Source organism: Xiphophorus hellerii, chromosome 15 (genome assembly GCF_003331165.1).
Source record: "Xiphophorus hellerii strain 12219 chromosome 15, Xiphophorus_hellerii-4.1, whole genome shotgun sequence".
Classification (NCBI taxonomy): Eukaryota; Metazoa; Chordata; class Actinopteri; order Cyprinodontiformes; family Poeciliidae; genus Xiphophorus; species Xiphophorus hellerii.
In genome coordinates, this window is record NC_045686.1 from 17,179,492 (window position 1) to 17,204,281 (window position 24,790).

Here is a 24,790-nt window from a genome sequence, read left to right on the forward strand (position 1 = left end):
AGTATCTATCAACTGCCTTACGTCCCTTATTCTTTTATAAACCTTTTGGATGTTTCTGTTCCAAGATGAAACCTGGTAAGTTTTTCAGTTTTTCTGTCATTAGTAAAATCTCCCCAGTCTTTTCGTGAAGCCTGAGTCTGTTTTTTAATTGACAGATGTATTGAAACAACTTCATCTCTTAGATGACGTCCATTCAAGTTTTTCTTAAGCAGTGCATTGATAATTGTGTTTAATGTCTAAGGTTATTTTTAATTTATGCTTTCTGCCTGAGGTTTAAAAGAACATTCCAGTCTCAAATTGGAATGAAAGCTCTAACCAAATCTAAATCTGGTTCAAAATAATATAGACCTGTATCAATTTGAATAACCTTCAAGGATGGAGTTGGAAAAGTAAATATAGCTCATTCTAAAACCATTGTATTCTTGAGTCTAATATGATGAAAGGACACGTCTTACAGTGTTTTGAGTCTTTTTTTACACAAGGGATAAGAGACAAAATAAATAAATATTCTTTGGCTGTAGCTTTAATTAGATCTGGAGTTCCTCAAGGGTCCTTTCTGAATTCTGTTATTTCTTGATGTACATGTATGCAGATGCCCTTAGCAATAAAAGTAAAAAAAAAAAAACAACAACTACAAAACTTTAGCTTTAGTTAAATTGGTGAATTAAAAGTATTTTAAACTGATTTTAAACAAATCTGATCTGAATCTGTGACTTTGTCCCCTTTTTGGCTTTCCATAAAGAGTTTTGTGTGTCTTTTAACAGTTTTTACAAAGTTTTACAAAAACATGTTAGACAAGTTTCAGACTAAAAATACAGTGAAATAATTATTTAGATTAAGTGGTAATTTTAGCATAATCAACAGAAATATACACTTCTTTCTTTATAAGGTGTATTTGTGCAATTATTGAACAGTTTTTGTTTGCAAAAATGGAGGCCCAAAGTCGTCATCTTCATTAACACTACAAAGAAAATGTTGAGTATTTGTCACAGTTTTGTGGCCCCATATTTATGTCCTCCTGAGTAGTCACTGATTTTAGACTTGATCAAATGCTACTGTTGAGGAACAGTACTGCTGCAGCTGCAGCTGGAGGCTGGCCGTGGTCAAGCCTTCCTCATCTGCAGGATCCATCGTCTCTATTTACACAGTCCATCCTTTTTAAACTGCGTTATTGATCTTGACCTAGGTCACGCAGGTTTGGCATCAATGCGAGGGACAGGGATTGAGGTTTTGCAAATTGGAGAGAAAGGGCAGAGAAACTAAACCCAGAGGAAGAGGAAGCAGCTTAGAGTCATGTCTTTCGTACTCAGCATTTCTCTTAGATTCATCAGTTTTATATCAGCATGAAAGCTCACATTTGAGATTTAAAACAATAAAACTCTTCTTCCTGGACTTTGAGATTTTATTCATTATTATTTTTCTTAGAATTAAAATGTTACCTTTTACATCTAACAAGTCAAACTTTCATGTTTTGTTTGAGTAACCTGTTGCCCTAGCTATTTCATTCTTCACATGCTGTGTTATTATAAGTACGTCAGCCAAACCAGTAAACCATCTAGCAGTGTTTCATAAACAAATACTTAAATAGGTGTCTAATGAAAAAAAAAAGTAAAAACAATTGATGTAGTTAGCACATGAAATCCAAACATTTTTAATACATCCTTCTTGAAGAAATGAGTAAGAGTTATACCACATGAGCTACGCACAACTCTTCTTGTTGCTCTGTGTTTCACACATTGTTGCCATGACCTCCCCTCACTCTCTTGTCTTTGAGCTGTAATTCAAACTTCCCACTGAAGCAGCAGCAGCATCTCTAGAGCTTCCGGAAAACAAAACATGTCCTTTCTGGCTTAAATGAGATTGAGGGGGGCTTTAGGATTGGGCTTAATTGTTGTCTTTTCCACTGTTTAATTATAAAAACACCAAAGCGGTGCCATTGTGGCTCTCTAATTCCTCTGTGTTACGCTAATTATGTGGCGCTAATGGAGGTTTTTCTGTTGCAGCGTCGCACTCATTAACTTAGCGGTGACACTGCCCTTAATTGGGTAAGAGGCCATTGAGACAAACTTCTGAGATTAAAATTTTCACTTGTTTATGTAAAGACTAGTGGAAAAGGATATTAAAACCTTTTTTTCAGTTTTTTTTTCTTCACACAGTCAATAGTATGCCTTTCTCAATGGTAAATTTTCACAATAGTACTTTTGTCTATAAACGAGAAGTCTCACCAGCAACTTCAAGAAGCCAGGTACCTGAAGATCTGTGCGAGACCATAATAAGGACCCGGTGTCCAATTGGTGTCGTTTGAATAGCATGTTCTCTTGTGATTCCCATTTTAAAGACTAGCAAAAAGAATGTGTCCTATCTTTAGCGGTCCTTGGGTGAAAGACAGGGTACAGTCTGGATTAGTTGCCAGCCCATCACAGAGAATAGATCTAAAAACAGAACTAGATTTATTGGCTACAGACATGGACACAGTCCGGATTGGAAAAGAACATCTGATACCAGCTTTGTTAAGATGCAAAGAAGCAGAGAGGTGCATCACTTGAATCAATGCTTAAAATATACAAAACCACTTAAAACTGAAATCTGCTGTACTTTCTTGAATTTGTTTACATTTTATTTTGCAACAACTAATTTTTTTTAGTCTGTGCTTCAGACGATGGGAGGAACAGAGCTCTGTGAGATATTCAGTGTTTGGCATTGCTTTAAACTTTACACATACATGCCACAATTTTCTATTTTTTTGTCTGTGAAGAAAATTCAAAAGCACATATCCTTTTCATTCCACTTCACATTTAATTATTATTTTGTGTCAGTATGTTACAAAACAAATCCTAATAAAATCAAACTTCAGTTTGATATTGTGTGAAAAGCAAAACTTCAACAGGTACACAGATATTTCTTCAAGGCACTATAAGTATATTTAAGTATTCTGGCAGCAGAAAAAAAAAATGAGTCACAAAGAAAGGCTCAAACAAACTAGAATTATGTTTTTACAGTTCCTGCATTGAATGTGTATTGTGAAGAAAATCAAAATAATTAATATTTTGGAAAATCCAGCAGCCTTTTTTCAGGTTTAACAATATTAACGTTAAATCAACCTCCACTTAGCATAAGCAAAGAGAGAAAACAGACCACCACTGTTTTCCAATCTCCAGCATTCCCGCTCCCATATACCCACACATGCCCTCAATTACCCTATGAGCACCGCATGTGCAACATCATTAATAAGATCCACTAATAATGGTGGCGAGCTCCATTGGTCGTGAGTGAGATTTGACTAATTACTGTAATTGTATTGGAGTCATGCTCATTAAATATGAAAATTGTGTTCTGTGAAATGAAAGCAGCTTCATGATCACTCTTGTACAGGCGAGAAATAAATTAGAGAACAGTTTCTCGCTGTGCAATTAACCACAGCTACCTGCTACGCCCACCAATCTGCTAACGCAGTGTTTGTGTGTGTGTGTGTGTCATGTTTTAGGATACATTTTCCGTGGATATTTGCCCTTACTTGTTGATTGTATTTGCTCACGCCGTATGCATAATCTGCTCACCCATAAAATGTGAAAATACTTTTTGTAGAGCACATAATTGCAGTTGAAATGATTTCCCCTAGCTTGCTTCTACTTCACAATCAGCACAACAAATTATTTACAATATAATTATTTTGTATCACATCGGAAAACATGGAAGTGCTTTCAATTCGGTTTGCTCAAGTATGCAATTAGTAAACCCACAATTTCTTCCTTTTGCATAATAAGATGAATAACTTTTGTTCATTTTTCTCTTTATCGTCCCAGGGGATTTTTTGAGTAGCTGAAGGGACTGCAGAGTGCGGATGACAGTATCCAGGAGGAGATAAGTCCCGTTACATGACTGAGCTCCTCTGGCCTTGGCTTGCTTCTGTACACTAAAGAAAAAAAAAAGAAAAAAATCTTGCAATGCAAATGTGGTGTTTAGCTTTGGCGCGCAATAACAAAACTGTGTCACAGTCGAGATGCTTCTGTGAAAAAGCCCTGATTTTGTCTGAGGAGATATAAAGGTGAGTAGAGGCAGGTAAACAAAGCATAATGTGGAGGTCAAATGCTAATGAGCGCTCCATTTGTGCCGTCTGCTCACTCCGAAGGCAGAGGAAGACTATCGGAGGTGCCCAGATGCAATAAATCATACAAATAAATAATATATTTTAAGTTTAAGGGAAGACTTTGTTGTGTTTATTGGCCTTCTGAAATGAATTCATGACTAAGTGCTGATTTCTCCTCATGTGGCCTTATTAAAATGTCCCATTTTCAACTCATTTACATATTTTGCATGTAAAAGTTGCAGACTTAACTTTTGAAATCTCAATCCTCTAGGATAGTTTTAAATAAAAGCAACGCGCAAGTTTGACAATTATTATAATGAACTGAATAATTAGATAAATAAATGAATATGGAATCTGAAAACGAAATTAAAAAAAACAAACCACAAAGTGAAGTAAGAATGGAAGGACACAAGGAAAGAAAGATGAAATAAATTACAGATAGGAAGAAATGACAACAAACTAAAGTCAGAAAGTAAGGAATAACACATAAAACAAAAGAATGAAAGACAGAAAGTAGGAAGAAAATAAGGAAAAAAAGGAGGAAAGGCTGGGAGAAAGGACAAAAATGAAGAAAGACAGAATGAAGACACAAAGAATGGAAGAAATTAAGAAGGAATCAATTAGAAAACAAGGAGGAAAAGAAGGCCAAAATGATGCAATGGAAGTAAGACACAATGAATAAAAGACTAAGGATATGAAATGCAAATTCAAACATTTTCCCCATACATTTCTTTTTCTGTACATGTTCAACATGGGAAAAAAGTGAATTCATATTCCATACAATTGTATGCTATTACAGACTCCATATGAACCCTGCAAGGAGGAAAGTCCGCTTTCTTCTCAGTCCTATAACATCGTACCATAACTCACCATCTGCTCAATGGTCAATAGACCATTCAGAACCTTGTTAAGTACTGTAACTTGCTGTAGCAGAGATACAGGCTGTGTGATTTGAACAGATGCAATGCCTTTGGGGGATTTGCAGCTGTTCAAGGGTCTTAGATACCCACAGCTGCCCCCTCTATGTCTGAGACCCCAGCGACAGAAGAGAATGACTGATGAGGTGAGGAAAAATAGGGAAAAAAAAGCTTGAACATACTGCTATCTGATCATCTACGCTTCCCCTCAGTTATTATTGCCACCCATAGATGGTGCTCAACTCCTTTAAGAAAAAACAGCAGCCATTCACAGAGACGTTCATCAGCAAGTGCCACAGGCTGCGCAGCGGTGGCGTTAGGGATGAGCTGTGGAAAAAGGAACGCTTACCTGTCCTTGAGCCGGACTAGAGCAGGAAAAAAAAAGAGTAGATTCAGCATGTATGCACCCTGCAGCCAGGAGCCATAAATCATGACCTTCTTCAATTTACACAGTGAATATATTGATGGTTTCTTATCTCCTTCAGTCACTTTCACCTGGTTACATCGTCTAAGACAACACCACTCCGAATAAACATGACTGACACTTTAAGGCCTATTCTCAGGGGACTCACACCTCGGCCGATGAATAATCCTCGTATGAGCCAAAGGATGAAATGTGAGTATACAGAAAGAGTGTCTGAAGCCGGTTGGCCTGGCACAAGGTTGCATTTAGGAGTGTGATAATAGATTTACTGTGTGTGGCATCAGGAATGGGTGATTAACAGACCAGAGCTTGCCAACGAGCCTGACAGTAAGCTGCATTTTAAAGAGAATGAAACAGGGTTTTATGAGATGGAAAGTCAGTAGGAGGACAGTGGGCCATGCCCTAATTCCCCTCTGTGTGACAGAAGAAAAGAGGGAAAAAAAACCCCGGATAATCTTGTCACACAAGTTAAAGAGACATTTTATCAAGAGCTTTTGATTTAGTATTTTTTTTACTACTTTGTTCCTTGCAGTTTTGGGCTTTTTGTGCCAGATGTTTTTTTGAGGGGTAGGGATGATGAAATCATGCTATCTACTGCAGTATCCACTTTGACAACTAATGATTTTAGTCCATTTTCAAGATCCTGTGACATCGAAAAGATGAAATCTTCCATTGGAGATTGCTCAGAAATAGTTTGGCTTGAAAAGGGGTCCTGATCTGTCATATTTCAAAAAAAGTCTTATTGTTGTAATTAAGGCAACGCGCATAAAACGACATCAGCAATTTTAGTGGAGTACTTTATTCTCTAATTTTATTTGCTAAGCAATCACCACAATTAGCATTATCAATATGGAGTCCCTTTCTACCACGATTGTCTCTAAAAGATAAAAAATTGCCAAAGTTTTTGTTTATGTCAATTTTCTGTTGAGTGTTTTTTTTTTTTTCCAATCCGAACATCATGACTGATTTTGTTTAGGGGAATGCTTTGTGGCAGGCTGATTAAACACAGACTTACTCACCCAGCCCCCCCCCACTCACCCCTTATATTGGCTGGAGTTGAAAGGCCAGTAAATGAAATGACTTCCACAGGATTGCACCACAAAGGACGGGAGTGTGTCAGATGTGCATTCAGCCAGCGTTGTAGCCAACGGAAGGTCAATCGGGACACGGAGTAGACAGCCGCCCAACCGTCGGTCTGGGGCAAGAGGATGCCGTTACACCCTGAGGCACCATCTTGTCAACCGTGCAGGCAAACACAGATGCCTGTTCATATATGTGAAAATAATTGGTCACCTTTCAGATTGTTTGAAATGACAACAAAGTGTGAAATCAACAAATTTGTTCACACTGGTGGGTATTTTCTTTAAAATCCACCGACTGCCTTATTAGGAGCAATTTTCTCATCTGAAAGCTGCTTTCTTAGAGGTATGTGTCTTACGGTAATTTATTACACCTGCTGTGGTTAATTTAAAATGTTTATTGTAAAACTACACTCTTTTCACTTCAATATCATGGTTCCAACAGCACTAGATATTTAGAAGTCCTGTAAACACAGCAGAAAACACTCACCTATGACAGATTATGTTCACTTCTAACATGTTCGGGCACATGGATATTACAATTAGTAATTTATGGAAAAGAATAAATTAGGATCCTCCAAGATTGCGCAACAATTGAGCACATGATGACATTAATCAGCATTTCTGGGAAAGTTTCAAATACTTAAATCTCAGAAATTCAGTTGGTGTGGTCCTGAGTGTTGAAGTGAAAAACTATGGTAAGAACTCGGAGAGTGTCAACACCGCAGCAGTTCATGAGTCTGCGGTAATCAGTTTAAAAAGGTCCCAAAATAATTTCAAATTGCCCTGAAGATTATAGCAAACACTTTAAGGACAATTTAAATAATTCCCAACATGCCCAGGTCCAAGTATCCACACATGTACACTGAGAGAGAACTCAAAATGTAAAAAAAGCACAAAACAACTAACATGTCACACACCTAAATTAGTTTTTTGCTACAGTTGATATGAAAGGTCGTGTAAGGACAATTTTCATTCAGTGGGAGCTGTGCAAAAAAGAAATCATTGCTCTATAAGAAAAACCAGACAGAAGACTAATAGAGATAGCATAGACAAGGACCATGACTTCTGGAGTATCATTCTTTTAACAGATGAGTCTAAAGCTTTGCTATTTGGAAACCAGAACAGAGAAGATGAGCAGAGCTGGAAATGTCAGAGTTCGGGAAGGTTTTCCTCCAGCAGGACCTGGGTAGCTAACCCTCATATATCCACCATTAATGCTTGGATTAATCCAAGTGTGCTTGAGGGAAATGTGAGACCAATTTAAAAAAAAAAGACAAAGCAAAACAAAACAAAAAAACCAACATGATAGCTGATAGTAATTATTTCTGTGCCATTTCTCTTGATTACGTATAACTTGATTTCTGGACCAATTTGAGTGGACTACTTTGTGATTACAGACATATGTCTGATCCATTTCTTTCCTTGTGTTGTTTTCAGTGGCTTTGTTGCTTATAAAAAATGTAAGCAATTGACCAGTTTGATTAAAAAAACCCCAACATGTTCATCTTTAATAGATAAAAGAGTGTGTCTGTGGAGGATCCTCATTTTTAAAATGAAATTCTTCCTGCACAGGTGAATTGATGTTTTTCCTTATTTTTTAAATGAAAAGATCACATACCATGATTTCATAAATTGTGTTTTTTATTGTCACTGTACATTCAGTGCATTGTTAAATCTGGCTGTCCTACTCCCCCACAAAAGCATTTATTTACACATGGATACAGTAGGCATAAATACAACTAACAAAACACATGAAAATGCCACAGAGTCCTGTCCAGTGAATCCCAGCTGTGTTTGGCTTCTTTCCATTATTTTTTTTTTCATTTTCTTTTCTTCACAGAACAGTGCACATAGTTAGCCTGTCCCCCCTTCAAGCATGAAGAAAGTTTGTAATTACAATGAACCAAAGCTCCCTTTTAACTTGATTCATATATCACAAATGCAAACATATTGCTTTTGAAGAGGGAGAGAAACCTCTTGGGTAATCACTAGTCTGTGGTGCGCACACCTAGCAGGTTCCTCTTTACACTGTGGAACAGATCGGCCGGGGAGGTTCTTCCATGTTTTATGTAAATCTCGTCATCTCAGAGTGCATGGAGATGAGGTAAGTCCGCAAATGGAGCAACGAATAAGTAGCTTTCCTCCGAGGAATGTGCGCCTCCTCCCCCACCACCAATTGCGGTAACTTCATCTACATTTTTTTTAATACCCAGCCGGTGATGTCACTTTATTTCTGTGCCACTGACTCCCAGGAGAATCCCATGGCCCGCTTCCAAGCCCAGTGTAATTTTCAAAATATGAATTGAGGTATAGGGTCTAGACGACTTTAGTCGCTGTTCGTCCTGCTTTGCTGATAACCAAAACACACAGAGAAACCGAGAGACAAAAATACAGAAAAACAATCTCATCTTAAAGCAAACACAATGAACTCGTTCATTATTCACTTGAAACAGACTTGTATAATACACTGGGCTGTAAATATGTTCCTAGTCCCCATGAGAATACATTAAAGTGGCAAACCTAACACGTGATCATAGTCACATCAATGCACAGCAGATACAGTATAATACAGTGAATTGCACGATGCAGTTATACAGTATGTTCAAGTTGTAAACAAAGTACAACTACAAGTCAGTCGGCTCCAAACATAAGGAACACAGGTGGCCATACTGCCTTGCATAGCCCAGTGATCGCTGCTGCTCTGTTAGGAAACTATTACAGATACTCATGAAATCGCCTTTTGTAGAGACTTAGATGAAAAAGCCTCTCCACCATCAGCTAAAATAAAACGCCTCTCGTCCCCAGAGTAGAGCCAAAGCAGAAATTTAATTGCTCCATTTCTTTTGAGAATTTCAGCTTAGGACACAATTAGAATTAATTGGATATTGTAGAACCGTTTTAGATGTCTGAACATAAATTAGGCATTTTAAATTTTTTTTTTATTACATTAACTTGTGAGTGGGGAGAATTTAAAATGACCTTTTTTCTGTCAGTTAAGTCACAACAGGTTTAAAGGTTCTCCTTACAACAAAAACAACAGGAACTGGGGGTGTAATTTATGCTGCTAGCATTAAAAAGAAAAATAACTATATTCTCATGTCCTAATTACACTTCAGTCTTTCTCTTATATTAAAAAAGATGTGTGCCTTCTTCTGCGACAGACTGGCGACCTGTCCAGGGTGAACCCCGCCTCTCGCCCGGAACATTAGCTGGAGATAGGCACCAGCACCCCTCCCGACCCCACTAGGAACAAGGGTGTTCGAAAATGGATGGATGGGTGGGTGTGCCTTCTTCACTATCACAAACTTAGAGTAAATGAACACAACAGAACTGAACTATACCCATGATTATTATGTTGTGAATAACACATTTATGTAAAAACAGCTCATCATTTCATAAACGCAGTTGTGTGAGTGTTTCTGCTTTGGTTTGATACTAATCAGAGGTAATAAATCCCTTGTTTCACTTGGGGATGGATAAGCTGGTTAACAATTGGGGAGATGCACCATGGAAACTATTCTCATCAACGCACGGTTAAAATAATCTATGCATTATATTCTAGTTAATTAATATCGTCTCTCTGGTAGAGCCTCAGAGTTTCTAGTTGCGTATGCTTCCATCGCTTTTGGGCGAAGCTAATGGCACTTGACTTTTTAAAGACACCACAGCCTTCGTGTGGAATTTATATTTTCTCACTAAATCCCTAAAAGCTGCTGAGTAACCTGTCCTCTTATTATTGACACATATTTGTTAAATGTTCCTTCTTACCTGCTGAGATTAACAAAACTGTAAGAAATATGTCACCAACTGAGGCAATATTATGATATGCTTGGTAATGTCTTTAAATAATTTAGAGTCAACTCATGTCAGTTTGCCCCTTCACCAGTTCATATTCCCATTTTTAACAACTTTTTACCATTTCCTTTCACCCTACTTACACTCCCTACCTGTAATCTTATCATTTCGCTCCATGTATGTAACCAATGCATATAATTTCATTTCTCTTTGTAGATAAGTAGTTGAATGTTAGGTAGATGAATTTGGGACATAAATAAAGTTGAAATAAAAATAGACATATCGTAAATCACAAAGAACAGTTAAATGTAATTTATTTATTTTATGTTGACTTAAAATTAATTAATTTTTTATTCATTTTAATCTCTTCCAGTTCAATTCAACTTTATCTAATGATTAAAGCCTCATAACTATGATCCCCATCTTAATTTATTGGAGTCACTCCAAATTTGTTTATAGTTTATGTAAAATTACTTTGAATCCTTTATTTTCTACGTTTATCCAAAGCATCCACTATTCAGTAGGTAGAAGGTATTTTATTTTCATATCCAAACAAGTCATATATGAAAACACCAAAACTGTAAAACTGGTGAAGAAGCAAAATGAACAGTATCCTTTGGTAACTAGTTTGCATCTGGCAGATCCTACGCTCTTAAAACCTATGATTAATTGTGGATTATACTCATGTTTCAATTTAAGTGTTGCTTCTGAATGTTTAGCACCGCCATTAAAAAAACAAATATGCTAAATGTCAGTGAGCTGTAATGACGCACACTACATCGTTACAGTTGCAATAAGGTACCCCATCTTGTGTTATCCAAAATGATGAAAAATATTCAAACTTAGATGTGACTTAAAAAATTACAAGAAACTGTACGTCTCTTCAAAGTTTAAGCTGAGCTTCAACATTTTACCCTGTGATCCACATTTGGAGAGAAAATAAGTCTCATATAGTAACAATAATCCAAAAATTACTTTGGTTGTTAAATATCCCTTCAACCAAAAAGTAGGGTATCAAGTATTAGTACTGCTGATAATCTATTCTTATTTAGTTATGAATCTGCAAGAATTTCATGAGCAGTCTGATTTCCGTTGGGATTCAAGGAAGACATTATAAGCTAAATAAAACCCCCCAAGACCACTGGTTGTGTTAAAATTGAGAAAACAACAACAACAACAACAACAAAAACCAAACCCAAACAAAACAATCAGTAAAACCCCCCAGAAAAGTCAAGAAGTCTAGCCGCTGAATGTTTTACTTGGATGCTAATTCCAGGATTTACTAAACAAAATGTGACTTTCCTTGAATTCGCCATATTACCCAAGCTAAAAAACGATTCAGATTAATAGGAGTTCGAGTGAGAATGCACTTTCACCTCAATGAATCATAAGTATTGAAGTAAAACAATTACTTGCACAGAAGACCAACTGTAATAAGTTTGCCATCTTGATGTTTGGTAGCTTCTCTGATAGCTTCTGCAAAATATTAGCCTCGTCAGATGACGGCTAAAGAGCTTCAAGGCAAAATCAATATCAGTGACACCAAGTTTCTGAGTTAAACAAATACAGGTGGAACTAAAAATACAAAACTTCTATAAATAAATGGTGTCAATTACAATGCTGGCTAAAATTAAAAGCCTTAAAAACTAGCATAGCATCAAACAAGCACCTAAAGTCCTCACAAAGTTGGTATTTATAACATGACCCTCCTGTTGTATCGGTTGATAATTACATCATTTTAGGAAAAAAAAACAACACTTTCATCAGTACAAGATATAGCTTATCATTGTTGAGTTGGTTTCACAGCATGTTTAGTTTCCAGTGTCAGCACAAAAAGAATGGGGAAGAAGTGCAGTTTCCTAAAAATCACTAAACAATAGCCAGCTTGTGTTAGTACTCATTTTGTCACATTAATCATAAGTGCAAACATTTCTGCTGCGAATGAAAAGTTCACTCGTTCTGTCACTAATTTTGTGGTGTTAACTAAGGATTATGAGAATACAGTGTGTATTGTGGAATATTTCCATTTGTAATCTATTTTTAATCTCTCATATCCACAAACTTGTGTGCACTGATCAATGCACTGATCTAAATTCGGAAAATCCCTCAAAATTTCTGAATTTTAACACATTTTACAATCATTAGGTGGGAATGTTAGCATTAGAACGCTAATATTGGTATTTTGAAGAGTAATAAGCATGCTCTGTCAACTCAGGGTGCAGTGCACTAACGTCAATTTAGTGAAGAATTAAGTGTTAAACTGTACATAAGCCTGTTGCATGTTACAAATTTCCACAGCAATACAAAGTGGATGAAATTCCAGTTTGAACATTTAAAACTTATTGGTAAATGTTGGACTGTCTCTGAAGTGGATAGTAATTTGAACGAGTGAACAATTCAGACACACCTTTAGTTAGAAATGATAGCTGACTGACCTCTGTCATTTGACCAACCAATCAGATTAAAATATCAAGACAATGAAGCAAGTATGAGGTAATTACGTGGAAATTACCATCTTTGATGATAACTTCAGAAAGGATCTTAAACAATTCTCCCTTCTGCCCAGTGAGGCTTCCCAAAATTTACAATACGTGTAAATGAAGACCAGTTAGAGTCAATTGCTGGAACAAGTGAGATAAGAAAAGAGGAGAAACTGGAACACAAAATATGGCTACGTTGCTGTACAGTTCTTTATACTGTCACTTTTTTATTTTGAGATTAAAACAAAATAAGAAACAAATTCACAGAAGACTCAAGTGATATAGAGCAATGGGTCTCTGGTTATAACAAGACCGCAGTTGCCTGATTTCTGTACACCTCTATATACATTATTGTCATCCCACTTGTGTCAAATTTATAGTCACCCTTTTTAAAACTATTCCAAGTCTCTTTTTTTTTTCCTTTTTCAATTTTTGCTATTATTTTAATAAGTAAAATGACTTCAGAGCCCAAGTGTCATCCTTTGGCTGTTAATTGGCACTCCACCTTTATTTCTCTTGGGCCGTTGCTCGTCTCTGACTGAATGATGCAGCTGTTCCAGGTGTCAAGCCTTGGCCTCCAACATCTCGAGGAATAGTTTGTGCATGGGAACTTTGCCCTGCATTTTAATGCTGTAGAAGTGCTGAACAGCCTTTGTGGCGGTTTGACGGAGCAGAGGCAGGGTCATCAGCAGCTTGCCTGCACGTCGGGGGTCCTCTGGGTGCTGGGATCCCTCGTAGTCCTGCAGAGCCTCATGCAGAGAGTCTTGGAGCCTTTGGACAGCTTCGATGCTCTCTATGTGCATGGAGTCTGGAGCAAGAGGAGGGGCATTGAGAGAGAAGATGAAGAAAGAGGTATATGTGATGTGGAGAAGAGACTAAACTTCATTAGAACATTTAGAGCAGCAGAATATTTGGGGGGTTTAATTTGTTGAAATATGCAACATTAAAGTTTTATTACAGTTCTGTAACCAGAAAAACCTTAAACGTAATTTTATAATATAGTACTCAGGTTTTGTCATATTTTAAAGCTGTTGTGTACACAAACACACCAACTTTAACCTTTCACACATATTAAATTACTTGATCACACTGTGTTGGACTCAGATTTTGTAATGACTTCAAATCTGGTCAAAATAACGTCTTCTCTATAAATTGCATCATATAATCTTCCAGATATAAATTATTTTAAGACCTTACTATGCTGCTTAGATTAAAAGCTCTTTGAATGTCTAAAAATACTTCAAAGTCTCCTTCAAATGATTGTTTGATTACCCTTTAACTGAAGAGACAGGATTCAGCTTAGGCAGTTAATTTGCATTTGATATTCTTTTGGTTTCAAATCCAAAGTGAGGAATAATCAAATCATACAACAAACCAGGGCAACTCCCCGCCAAAAACAGTAATCTCTTTGCAGCCTTGGGAGAGAGAGTTCGGTGCCAATAGGAAGCAGAAACACTTGTTTCGGGGGAAGTAAACGGCCTCTTCCTACCCAAAGTTATTCACTTTTCCTATAGTGCTAACTCTTGTGCTCTCTCGTATTCTGGTTCTGTCAAAGGAAATCCCAACATTCTTTGAATTCCTCAGAAAAATACTTCTAGGTGTAAAAGCAAAGTTACTTTTAAAAATCCTCTTTATACACAGAGAGAACAGTAGACTTTTGCAATACAATTTAGGCTTTTAATTAACTTAGACAATAATTTGAAAGTGTATTTCCTATTCCAATTTCTTTCCTCTTTACTCTGTAACAGTCTTTAAAATTACTTGGTGTCTGTCGAACCTTGTTTCTTTTTGTCTTTCTTTTTATTTAATCAAATCATTAGGAAATACACCTTGCGTAAATACTAATAATATATAGTTTTAAGCTGAATAAAATTTCAATAAATATACAAAATCTAGTCCTTTCTTCTTCAAAATATATGACAAATCTGCTCCCTAATTAGATTGAGACTGATCAGATTTTGATACATTAATATAAATTAGCGTAGCCCCTCATTGCTACAAAGCTATTTAAAAATTCATTCAGTAACAATAAAGTATCTTTTTGTGTGTGCAACGCAGCACACATATGCAGCTGCACCTACCTGTTTTGCAGCTGGTTTTACATTCCACAGCTTGTAAATGCAGACATGCAATTTTGGAGAGAGCTTTTCTCTTGTTAGTAGTTAATGATGCTCCTTAAATAAATGCCTGTGCGTGGCCGAGGCTCAGGGGAGAGAGACGTGCACCGCAGGTCGGAATAAATATACAGTGGTAAAGGAGAAAGATTCATTTCTTTTTGGTAGCACGGAGTACGGTGTACATCCCCCCATTTTGCTAATGAATTCAGATGGCTGCATTACAAGGATATCGTTCATCTGAATGATGGTGGCAGATGGCCTTCATTTCCATAAGAAAGAGCAGTTGGCCCCCTTATATATAGGCTCTAAAATAAAACCAGTTGAGACTTTTTTTAAAATTCCTCTCTATGTATAACTTTAGACGATGGAATAAAAAAAAAAGCATAGTCGTCCTTAAAAAGGACGAGGTGACGCAGGGTTTTAGTAGACAAGCGTAGTATGTCGCTCTAGGCTGTTTGCCTATCCATAAACAGAAAAAGTACTTTTCCTCAGTGTTATATCATCCCAAAAGCATGTCTGCTAGATGAAGAGTGAGGGAATTGGATCAGCTATGTGTCATGAATTTAGGGAGTGAAGTTAAGACCGTGTATAAACATGTAAATGAGGAAGAAAAAAGGGAAAGTACAAGGCTAATTATGTTCCTAACTGACTGATTAAGTCTCTTTTACCAGTCGCCTTCTGTGTAAATTGCATTTCTATCTTGGGAAATTAACTAGGCTATGTGGACCGCACATGTGTTCCAGCAGTCTTTGTTTGAAACCTTCATGTTAACACTGATCTGATCCTGATTTGGCGGCATGGTAAGATGTGTGTGTGTGTGAAGCTATTGAAAATGTGTTCAAATGTGTTTATATGTGGAGTTATTTAAGGCGGTACGGGCCGCCTTACAGAACTAACTTTGAAGAAACAATTTCCATGTAATCTGTCAGCATACTGGCATCAATCTCGTCGATACTTTGCTAATTACAAAATCAATGGCCATGAATTTCCACAGCTGTCACACCCTCCGGACCAGTGAAGCCGAAGCTCCGCGGGACTTTGTTCAAACGAGCCAAAGTTGCCCTATTGCCCTCGCTGAGCCTCCCTCTCAACCCGAGGCCTTTCCTCTCCCACACTTCTCCCTTACGTTTCCAATCCCTGCCTTTCCACCCCCCTCTTTTGCTCCTGTGGAGTGTTTGCAATCAGATGAGCAAAGCTCTGGGCTCAGCATCTTTTTTCATTTTTCAGTCAGGCAGGAGAAAAGACTCCTAACAGTCATTGATTAGTGGGGGACAGGCCCAGCCTCATGAAAAGCAAACTGTCGATACGAGCGCAGCATCTTCACATTGGAACAAACGAGGCCCGTCGCTCCCCGACGCTCATTCCACTTCACTTAACACATTTTATTGACAGCCCCTGTTTTTCTAATGAAATGCTAAATATATCTCCCTCGGCAGAGCAGCGCTGGCAGCCACTGCGACGGAGATGGAGGGAATGAGAGCACAGCGACAGTCACGCACACATGTATCTGCGCACAAATTAACATGAAGCTCCACATGCACACTTGCGATAAATGGAAAAAAACTCTGACCTTTACTCTTATCAGGGAGCCGTTATCTTGAAACCGATGGCTTCACAAGATATACATCAGCACTTGACATTTTTTCTTTTGCTGAAATTCTTTGTTTACTTAAATGCTAACTTTCTTAATTTATTTTAGATCTGGTGTGTTGATTTAGGACCTCTAATGTAAAGATGAACAAAGAATTGTATGAACTAAAATAGTTTAAGTTCCAGAGTTTCTACAATTTTATTTTATTTGAATTTAATTCTTTTCCAGGCTTAGATTTTGTGGCCAATTCTTGTCATGGACAAACCCTTGTAAAATGAATAATACCCATTGAACTTTTCAACATTTTGTAAATGTTGTAGCTACAAATTTGAATGTATATGTCTTAATGCCAAAATAAGCTTATGTGGCAAAAAATCTTCTTTGAAGTCATTTCATTTTCAGCTTAGAGCAAAGTCTAGCGCCCCTGACATGAAGAGATTCAGCAAGAAAAACAAAAGATTTAGCAAACTATTATGAAACAGTTTAAAATACCGATGCAAAAAAAAAAAACATACCAAAAAAAAAAACAAATAACTCCATAAAAGTTGTTTTTAAAATTAAAAAAAAAAACTTTTTTAGGTCTACTTTTCAACCAGTGGCAAACAATTAGCATTAGTACCAATAGATGAGCAGAGTGCAACTTTTTTGTTTGATTGTTTACTATTTTATTTTGTCTGTCTTATAAAATGCACTTATATGTTTATTCTTTGGTTGTATTGCAGTGTTGTGTGATTTCAAACTCCTTAAAAAACCTAATCACATTTCTCTATAATTAATTTTGCAAAAATCCCTTTAGGGCTAGAAAGATTGAATCTTACCAGAGTTGGCAAGCGCGATAGCTTTGAGCGTGACAAACTCCTCCTTCTCCATGCGCAGTTTCTTGTAGCGTCGCACCAGCGGCAGGATGGCGACGTGAAGATCCAGTAGGCCCGAGATCCTCGCCTGCTCCTCATCTACCACATAGTCCTCTGCATATACAATCTCGTCCTCGCAGGGCAGCGAGCGAAACACAATGCTCAGCACCAGGATCTCCATCCAGGCGCTCTGCAGAAGACTCATTTGATCTGCCAGGGACAGTGTAGAAAAACCTATTGGAAAAAAAAAAAAGATTTGTAACACTGTTTGGTTTTCTTTCCAGGCTTGTTAACTTCAGGTTTCAGCCAAACTTGAGACCTCTGTATGTTTTATGGACTATGCACAATCACTGTACAATCCCCAGAGGAGAACGACTTGAAACAGGCCGATTGCTATATGTGTTGGCTTAAGGCTGGAACATAAATCTGTCAAATGTAAAGGCCTTTGAAACATGAGCCAGAGCTATTCAGCCATCATCAGCCAGACCTTTAGTGCATAAGGACAGGAGAGCCGATAAGTCAGAGCAAACTCTCCTGCAAAGAACTGTAAAGCAGAGAGGACGTTATAGTTTCCAATAACAGCCAAATCATTGGTCCAAAAGGGAAGGAGTTTTGTGGTTTGTGTCACCACCGCTACATACAGGGGGATCTTAATCACCAAAAAGTACATTTGTTTCAATAATTCCAGTCAAAAAGTGACAATTATAAAAGTAATTATTATCATGTAGACTGAATCAAAACCTTGAGTGATGTTTCTCAGAAAGTTTAAATAACATAAAACAAGTAATAATAATAAAAAGAGTTAATACAAAAATGTTCAGCCAAAAATGTTTGCTGAGGTGATAAAGACTCCCTTGAAAAACAGATTTTATATCAAGGAAATTCCTGGTAAAATAATGGTTAAAAGATTTAATGTAAAACATCTAAAAATACTAGTAAAGGAAATGTTAAAAAGAGTGTGACAATGAAAATATTCAGGGATATTAATAATTATTATGGAGGAATGTAAATATGCTAACATGGAATAGAAAAGTTTTCCCATTGCATTTAGTGGTGTTAGTTGCCATAACAACGCAATACGTGAGATGCACTAAATTGCAGAAACACAAAATGCATTCAAGTGAATTTGTTTAACCTGAATTAACTGTCTTAGAAACAAATTTAGTCATTAACTTCATAATTCCTACAGTTTATAACAATCAAAATATTATTAGGGCCGTTTGTCCTCGCAGTAAATCCTAATAACACAATCCTTTGTTCACTAAGCGTTTGACCTTCTGAACTCAAAGCGACGATTCAGGCCGACGTCGAGGTCGACCCGTCAACTCTCTGCTCCAGCTTTCACGCTCACCTCGTCACAAGGGCGGGCAGACAGACAGACAGACGGACAGACAGCTGAAAAGGCTCCCGGAGTCACAATGCCATTCACCATACTTGATAGAAAATAGGGAAGTGATTACAGGCCATTGAAGCAACAACGCTGCTTACCTAAATCTGAACTGGTATGGATCAGAGTCCGTCAGGTTGACTAAAAAGAGGCCCTCCCAACGGCTCTTATCAAGCAAATAGAGGGACGATGGAAAGAGACAGAATGAGGTGGAGAGAAAAGAGTGCTGGGGGTGCCATTGATTAGTAGATTGTAATCAGTCCACCAAATGCGAAAGGGCCATCGATCCAAGCCTCAGATCTGACAAACAGACAGCTGATGGAGGACATCCGGTACATGTTTTAACGGGGGGAAGGGAGAACTACAGTGCCTTGCAAAAGTATCTGGACTGCTTAACTACTTTACATTTTGCCATGTTACAACCACAAACTTTGAGGTCTTTCATTATAATTTCTCGTGCTAAATATAGAATTGTGTAAACATGAAAAGGAAGGAAAATTGTACATTAATTTCTCATTTTTTCCTAAAAGAAAAGGTGAAAAGGTTCACCTTGAGCCCTGAAGATATAGCTTTGTGGAACTACATTTTGCTGCAGTTACAGCTTCAAGTTATCTGGGGGAGACGGATTCTTCTTTGTTAACTTGACGCAGAACATCTCTGGATATCAAGTTTCCAACCTAGGCCTTTGACTAGGCCACTCAAACACATTATACATTATTTATCTAAAACATTCCACTGTATCTGTGGACGGACGTCTGGCTTTTGCCCTGACCCTTCACCTCAGCCTCAAGCTTTATCCAGCTTTTAACATTCCTGGACTGCCCTGTATTTACCTCCATCTATCTTTTCTTTAAATCTGAGCAGCTTCTTCGACCCTGCTGAGGAAAAACATCCCCCCAGACGGATGCTGCCACCACCATGCTTTTTACTGGACATGTAGTGCTTTCGGGGTGAGGTAAAGTGCTTTACATGTAGGCCAAAAAACTTTAGATTTGCACTTAACTGATCAGAGCATCCTCTTCCACGCATCTGCTGTGTCCTCTACATGGTTTCACAGAAAGCCGACTATACTACTGTAATTAGTACTCTCTTTTCATGTTTTGTTAGTTTAGGTGCTCGGGCATCTCTGGTAGGATTGTAAATGAAACTCACAAGTCTCAGTTAAAGGATTTTATTCAGCAATCTCAGAGTAAAATGGAGCTGAACAAAGATCCATGTGAAAAAGAGAATTTATGTTTTTCTTTTACAAGTAAAGATTTTTTTGTATAAATATGTATGTATTAATTAATTTAGAGTCGATGATTGGCTTTGAAAAATTAATGCCACCAATTTCTAGTTTATTTAAGCGAGGTAGGGTAAAACTTAACATATAAAAATTTTTTAAAAAAGCAACTTATATTACTTTGAGAAAGTAATGACTTAAAAATACATATGTGAATCTTTCAGTATCTAGCGATTCGATTTGATTCTGATTTTTAGGGTCACGATATAATACTAGAAAATTTCGGAAGAAATTTAGCCGGGGCCTGCCAAGGCGCGCCCGTGGGTCTGGGCCCGGCGTCGTCACGCTACAAATCGGCATCGACGCTAAAGAACGCCGCAACGTAATCAGTGGCACGCGGAGAATCGCAAGAACGTTAAGTAAGGCGGACGTGCACCATTCAGTATTATAAAGTAAGTATATCAGCTAAAATCAGCAGAAACGCTAATGTTAGCGTCATTGCTTTCATCAGTATGTGGGAAATCACTAGGATATTTTCTGTAATTGATTTACTCCATTCAGTATACTAAACATTGCTAAAAAGTAAAATAAATAGCTAATAGCTTATTGAAGCTAAAATGCTAACGCTAATGAACCTTGCATTGAACTGTTTAGTAACAGTTCAATGCTCATAAACTGCAGGAAGGCAGTTCATTAGCATTTACCTAATGATTGTCACAAATATAAATTTTCAATAACGCACACACACAACATATTACAGTTTAAAAATATATATTGACCTTATGTTAAAGATTTCTACAAACTTTTTACAGGTAAAGTTTACAATGAACCAAAATTACAACATTTAAAGAATACCATAAATTTAAGAATCTAATGTCTCTGCAATAAAAAGAAATTGCTATCTTTTTTATTTTTAAACAACACCTCATATTGTTAAATAACTGATTTTATGTATTCAAGTTTTAAATATTACATTTGAGTTTGCATGGATGTAAAATTACTGCTCAGTTTAAAAATTACAGTATTTTTAAACTGAGCAGTTTAAAAATATGCTCAGTATTTTTAAACTGCTCAGCTAAACTTCGCTCTTTAGCTCGTTAGCTTGTCGATGTTTCAGTTTTATTCGCTGGGAAAATTATTCTTTGTCTGCTTTGAAGATAAGCAGACAAATAATAAAAAACAAGTTTTGATATTAACTCTCAACTTCATTCACAAAACCTTTTTCGTTATTTATTACACAACGAACATGCATTTCACATAAGAACAAAACAATGAGGTGACGTTGCCTGTCCTTGAACACAACGCTGATCCCTCTTCACCCTGTCACCAACTCACACACATCCTCATTGTGTTGTGTTCTGTAAATAAACACAAAACACAAGCAAAATCAATAAACTATATACATATTCCAGTATACTGAGTTTTGGTTTTACATTCATTCTATTTAAATGTAGTTTGTTTGTGCTTACCAATGTTTTCTGGCCGGATGTCTGGCACCGTTTTCCCCTGGTCAGTTCGTCGATGTCTGGTTTTAGTTCTATTCTGTGGCAATCCGCAAAACGGCGTGTAGGTTTTCGTCAGTAATGCGCGATCTGTGCTTGGTCTTGTTTAAAGTCATTATTGAAAACATCTGTTCGCACAGATAGGTGCTTCCAAACGTGGACAAAACACGAGCTGCATGGAGTCGAAGCTGTGGCATCAAATCAGGGGGCAGGAGACGGTAAAAGTCCTCGATTGAAACATCACGGGACTTCGCTCTTTAGCTTCTTAGCTTGTCGATGTTTCAGTTTTATTCGCTGGGAAAATTAATAATCAGCTTGAGGTGACTCTGCTGCACTCTAGTGGCGAGAAGCCGTAATGTTGGTTGGTAAGAATCGGAAGGCATTATGGGATATGTAGTTTGTAGTCAATTCGTGCTCAAAAACTATTTTAAGTCAATCAATGGGGCTGTAAAACGGTGGTAGGGGGGAGAGGGCCACATAAAATGACGTAGCGGGCCACATGTGGCCCGCGGGCCTTGAGTTTGACACATGTGCAATAGAGGATCTATCTGCTGCTCATGCAAAACAGTCTATTTTAATCCCATGTGTAATAGTCATTGGGTTAAATCAGTTATATAATGCTGAAAACGCAAGTAGTTGATGTAAAAATATTCAAGGCTTTTATTTTGAAATTTTCAGTATGCTTCATTTCAAAGGGCCAAACTAATCCCATGTGTAACAGTGCTTTGGATAAAAAAGTCAAATAAAGCCAAAAAGAGCAATTACGTCATGTAAAAATATTCAGGGCTTTTATTGTGAAATTTTCAATATGCTTAATTTTAAAGTTCAAAACTAATCCCATGTGTAACAGTTACTGAGTTAAATCAGTTATATACAGCCCATAGCAGCAATTAGTTCTAAAGGCCAGTTCAGTCCTGATCTGTTTCAACTGAGCGGTCCACTATAGATAGAACTACAGCGATGCGTATTTGTAGTCCAAACCAGCAGCCAATAGCCTCTTGAGATCCGTTGCTATGGTAAATAATGGTCTCAGCAGGTGTGAGCTCTGAGCTCTGAGCTCTCAAACACACAATTGTGTGTTTGAGCAAACACGTTTTACTGACAAAAAGCATTGGAAACAAATCCTTCCTGGTCGGGAACCGTAATACATATTCGAAAAGCGTTTCGAGCGTATGAGAGGTCAATGTGTCTTCTGCGATAGTCCCGAGATTCATATCTGTACCTCACTCAGAGCATTTACAGCGATGAGAGAAAGAAATGTTGTGCCCAGATCTGAAATTCTATTCAAATACATGGGAGAGAGCCTCAGACAGCCTCAGAAAATCCTGTCGCATGACTTTGCTCTGAAGCACCGTGACAGAAAACCGTACGATCTAGATAAATTTCGAAAAGATTTTACCGGAGCAGACAGGCGTATCAATGTCAGGACCGATTTTGATACTAATCGTGCGATATTTGTGGGCGTGATGGCGATTTCAAAAATGATTTGGGTTGAAAAAGTTGTCTTGATCTCTCACTCTAATCAGCGAGAGAAGCACTCTAACTTTAGGAAAAATGAGAAACTTTGGGTCGCTTAGAGGCAAATTGTGGACAAACCGTAACTGGTATCGACGAGCCGTCTTCACTTTCGAAGAGATCACAGACGTATCTACAAAATGAAATTTGAATGGCATTTCTAGGTGAATTTGTGACGACACAGAAAATCCTCAAAAATAGGGTATTTCCAGGATTTTTCCCATTGACTTATAATGGGGTTTTTTTCATAGTTTTTTGCGAATTATGTCGCCATGTTCATCCCGAATCCCACCAAAAGTAATAGCTGGAATGGCGTGAATTTTCTGCAGGTTTTGATACCTCTTTTGTAGGTGTGCACGCAGCGGTATGAGCCGCATTAACGGTTACGGAAGAAAAATAAAGAAGAAGAAAGAAACACTTTCTCCGACAATAGTAATAGGTTCCTGCCATTGCTTTGCATGGCAGGCCCCAATTATCGTATTCAGAAACGATTTTAGAGTCAAAATCAATTTTTGATTCAGAAGCCATTTTTTCTATTTATACTGCTTAAAGATTCTATTTAAATTATGTGACTGAAAAAAGGAACAAATTTAAAAGAATTCTATAAGGTTCTGTATTAGATTGCATCAGTTTATATTTAAACATCAAATTTTGTAACTTACATTACCAGTTTAAGGATAGCTTAGTTGCCTAGCTTTTTCTTAATTAAAAAAAACATATCAAAGAATAATTCACAATATAAATTTACAAAAAATTAAGCAGAGTAAAATCAATTTTTGAGTATTTTGAATCGATCCAGTTTCCAGGACTAGGATTTTTTTTTCTGCACCTCTACTTAAAAGTGGTCAACAATCTCTGCCATGTCCAAGTCCTTCTGAAGAGAGCCGACTCTCTTTTCAGCAATCTTTTCATTTTCTCCATCATTTCTCTCCAGTCATTGTATCCAGTCAATTTACCAAAGCCACAGAAAGACTTCCTGACTCCATCTGGGTCACCCTGGAGCTTCAGGTGTGGGCAGAGTTAAGTGTTGCTGTGGTGGGTGAATCCCCTGATGAAATATCAATATTCCAAGCTACTGATTTACTGCCGTTTGACTAAACATGACACAATATTGAGCAAACAGGGAAATGTCAATGTTCCTGCATGTGTCTGCACTCTCGCTGTGTGATGGCAGAGGCAAGAAGGAAGTTGTTTTTTTTTATATTTGACAACGCAGTTGAGGGAGGGGAAAGGCTTGATTTTATACATTTTGGGTTAATTGTTGTCAGTTTCTTTATAAAAAACCCCTCTGCATTGACAAAAATATGCTCAGTGTACACTCAGAAAAAAAAATAGACAGTGAATTTATTAGGGAAAAGAAAAATGTAAAGGACATGTTTACACTGGAGTTACCAGATACTTCCTAAAGATTATGCATTCTGGGGCTCTAAATGCATCTCAAAATGAAATCTTTCTCAAATGACAGAGAACCACAGAGAGAACGATGGTTTGGCCTGCTTCAGGCTGGGATTGGGAGACCTAGACAGGCTGCGCTGCAGACACTTTCTGCTGCGCAATGCTCCAGAAAAAACTAAAGCGGTATCCTGGTTCAGTCAGCAAACATTTCTCAGGATCCACAAAATCATTTTGAGCTTACCATGCATCATAAAAGGCCCCTACAAAATTTTGTACGACCATGCAAGACATTTATTTAATATCTTGAAATAGTCCAAAACATTGCTTTCATGTCCACCAAAAATATTTTGATATGTTCTCACTGAATAGGTCTGATTCTCAAACTTATGAGTTTTGTTTTTTAAGTGTTAGGGAACAATACT

At 37.4% G+C, this 24,790-nt stretch overlaps 1 protein-coding gene across 1 annotated transcript in view; it reads right to left on the reverse strand.

The window, feature by feature from the left end:
- Nucleotides 1-8,130: 8,130 nt before the first annotated feature.
- The window catches only part of LOC116734597 (steroid hormone receptor ERR2-like), a 49,213-nt gene continuing 32,553 nt past the window's right edge, over nucleotides 8,131-24,790 (reverse strand). The window contains exons 6-7 of the mRNA XM_032586087.1: nucleotides 17,312-17,581; nucleotides 8,131-13,593 (exon numbers count right to left, since the gene is read on the reverse strand). Coding sequence (XP_032441978.1) covers nucleotides 13,349-13,593; nucleotides 17,312-17,581 — 515 coding nt within the window. The 3' untranslated portion in view covers nucleotides 8,131-13,348. The remainder of the gene's footprint in view (nucleotides 13,594-17,311; nucleotides 17,582-24,790) is intronic.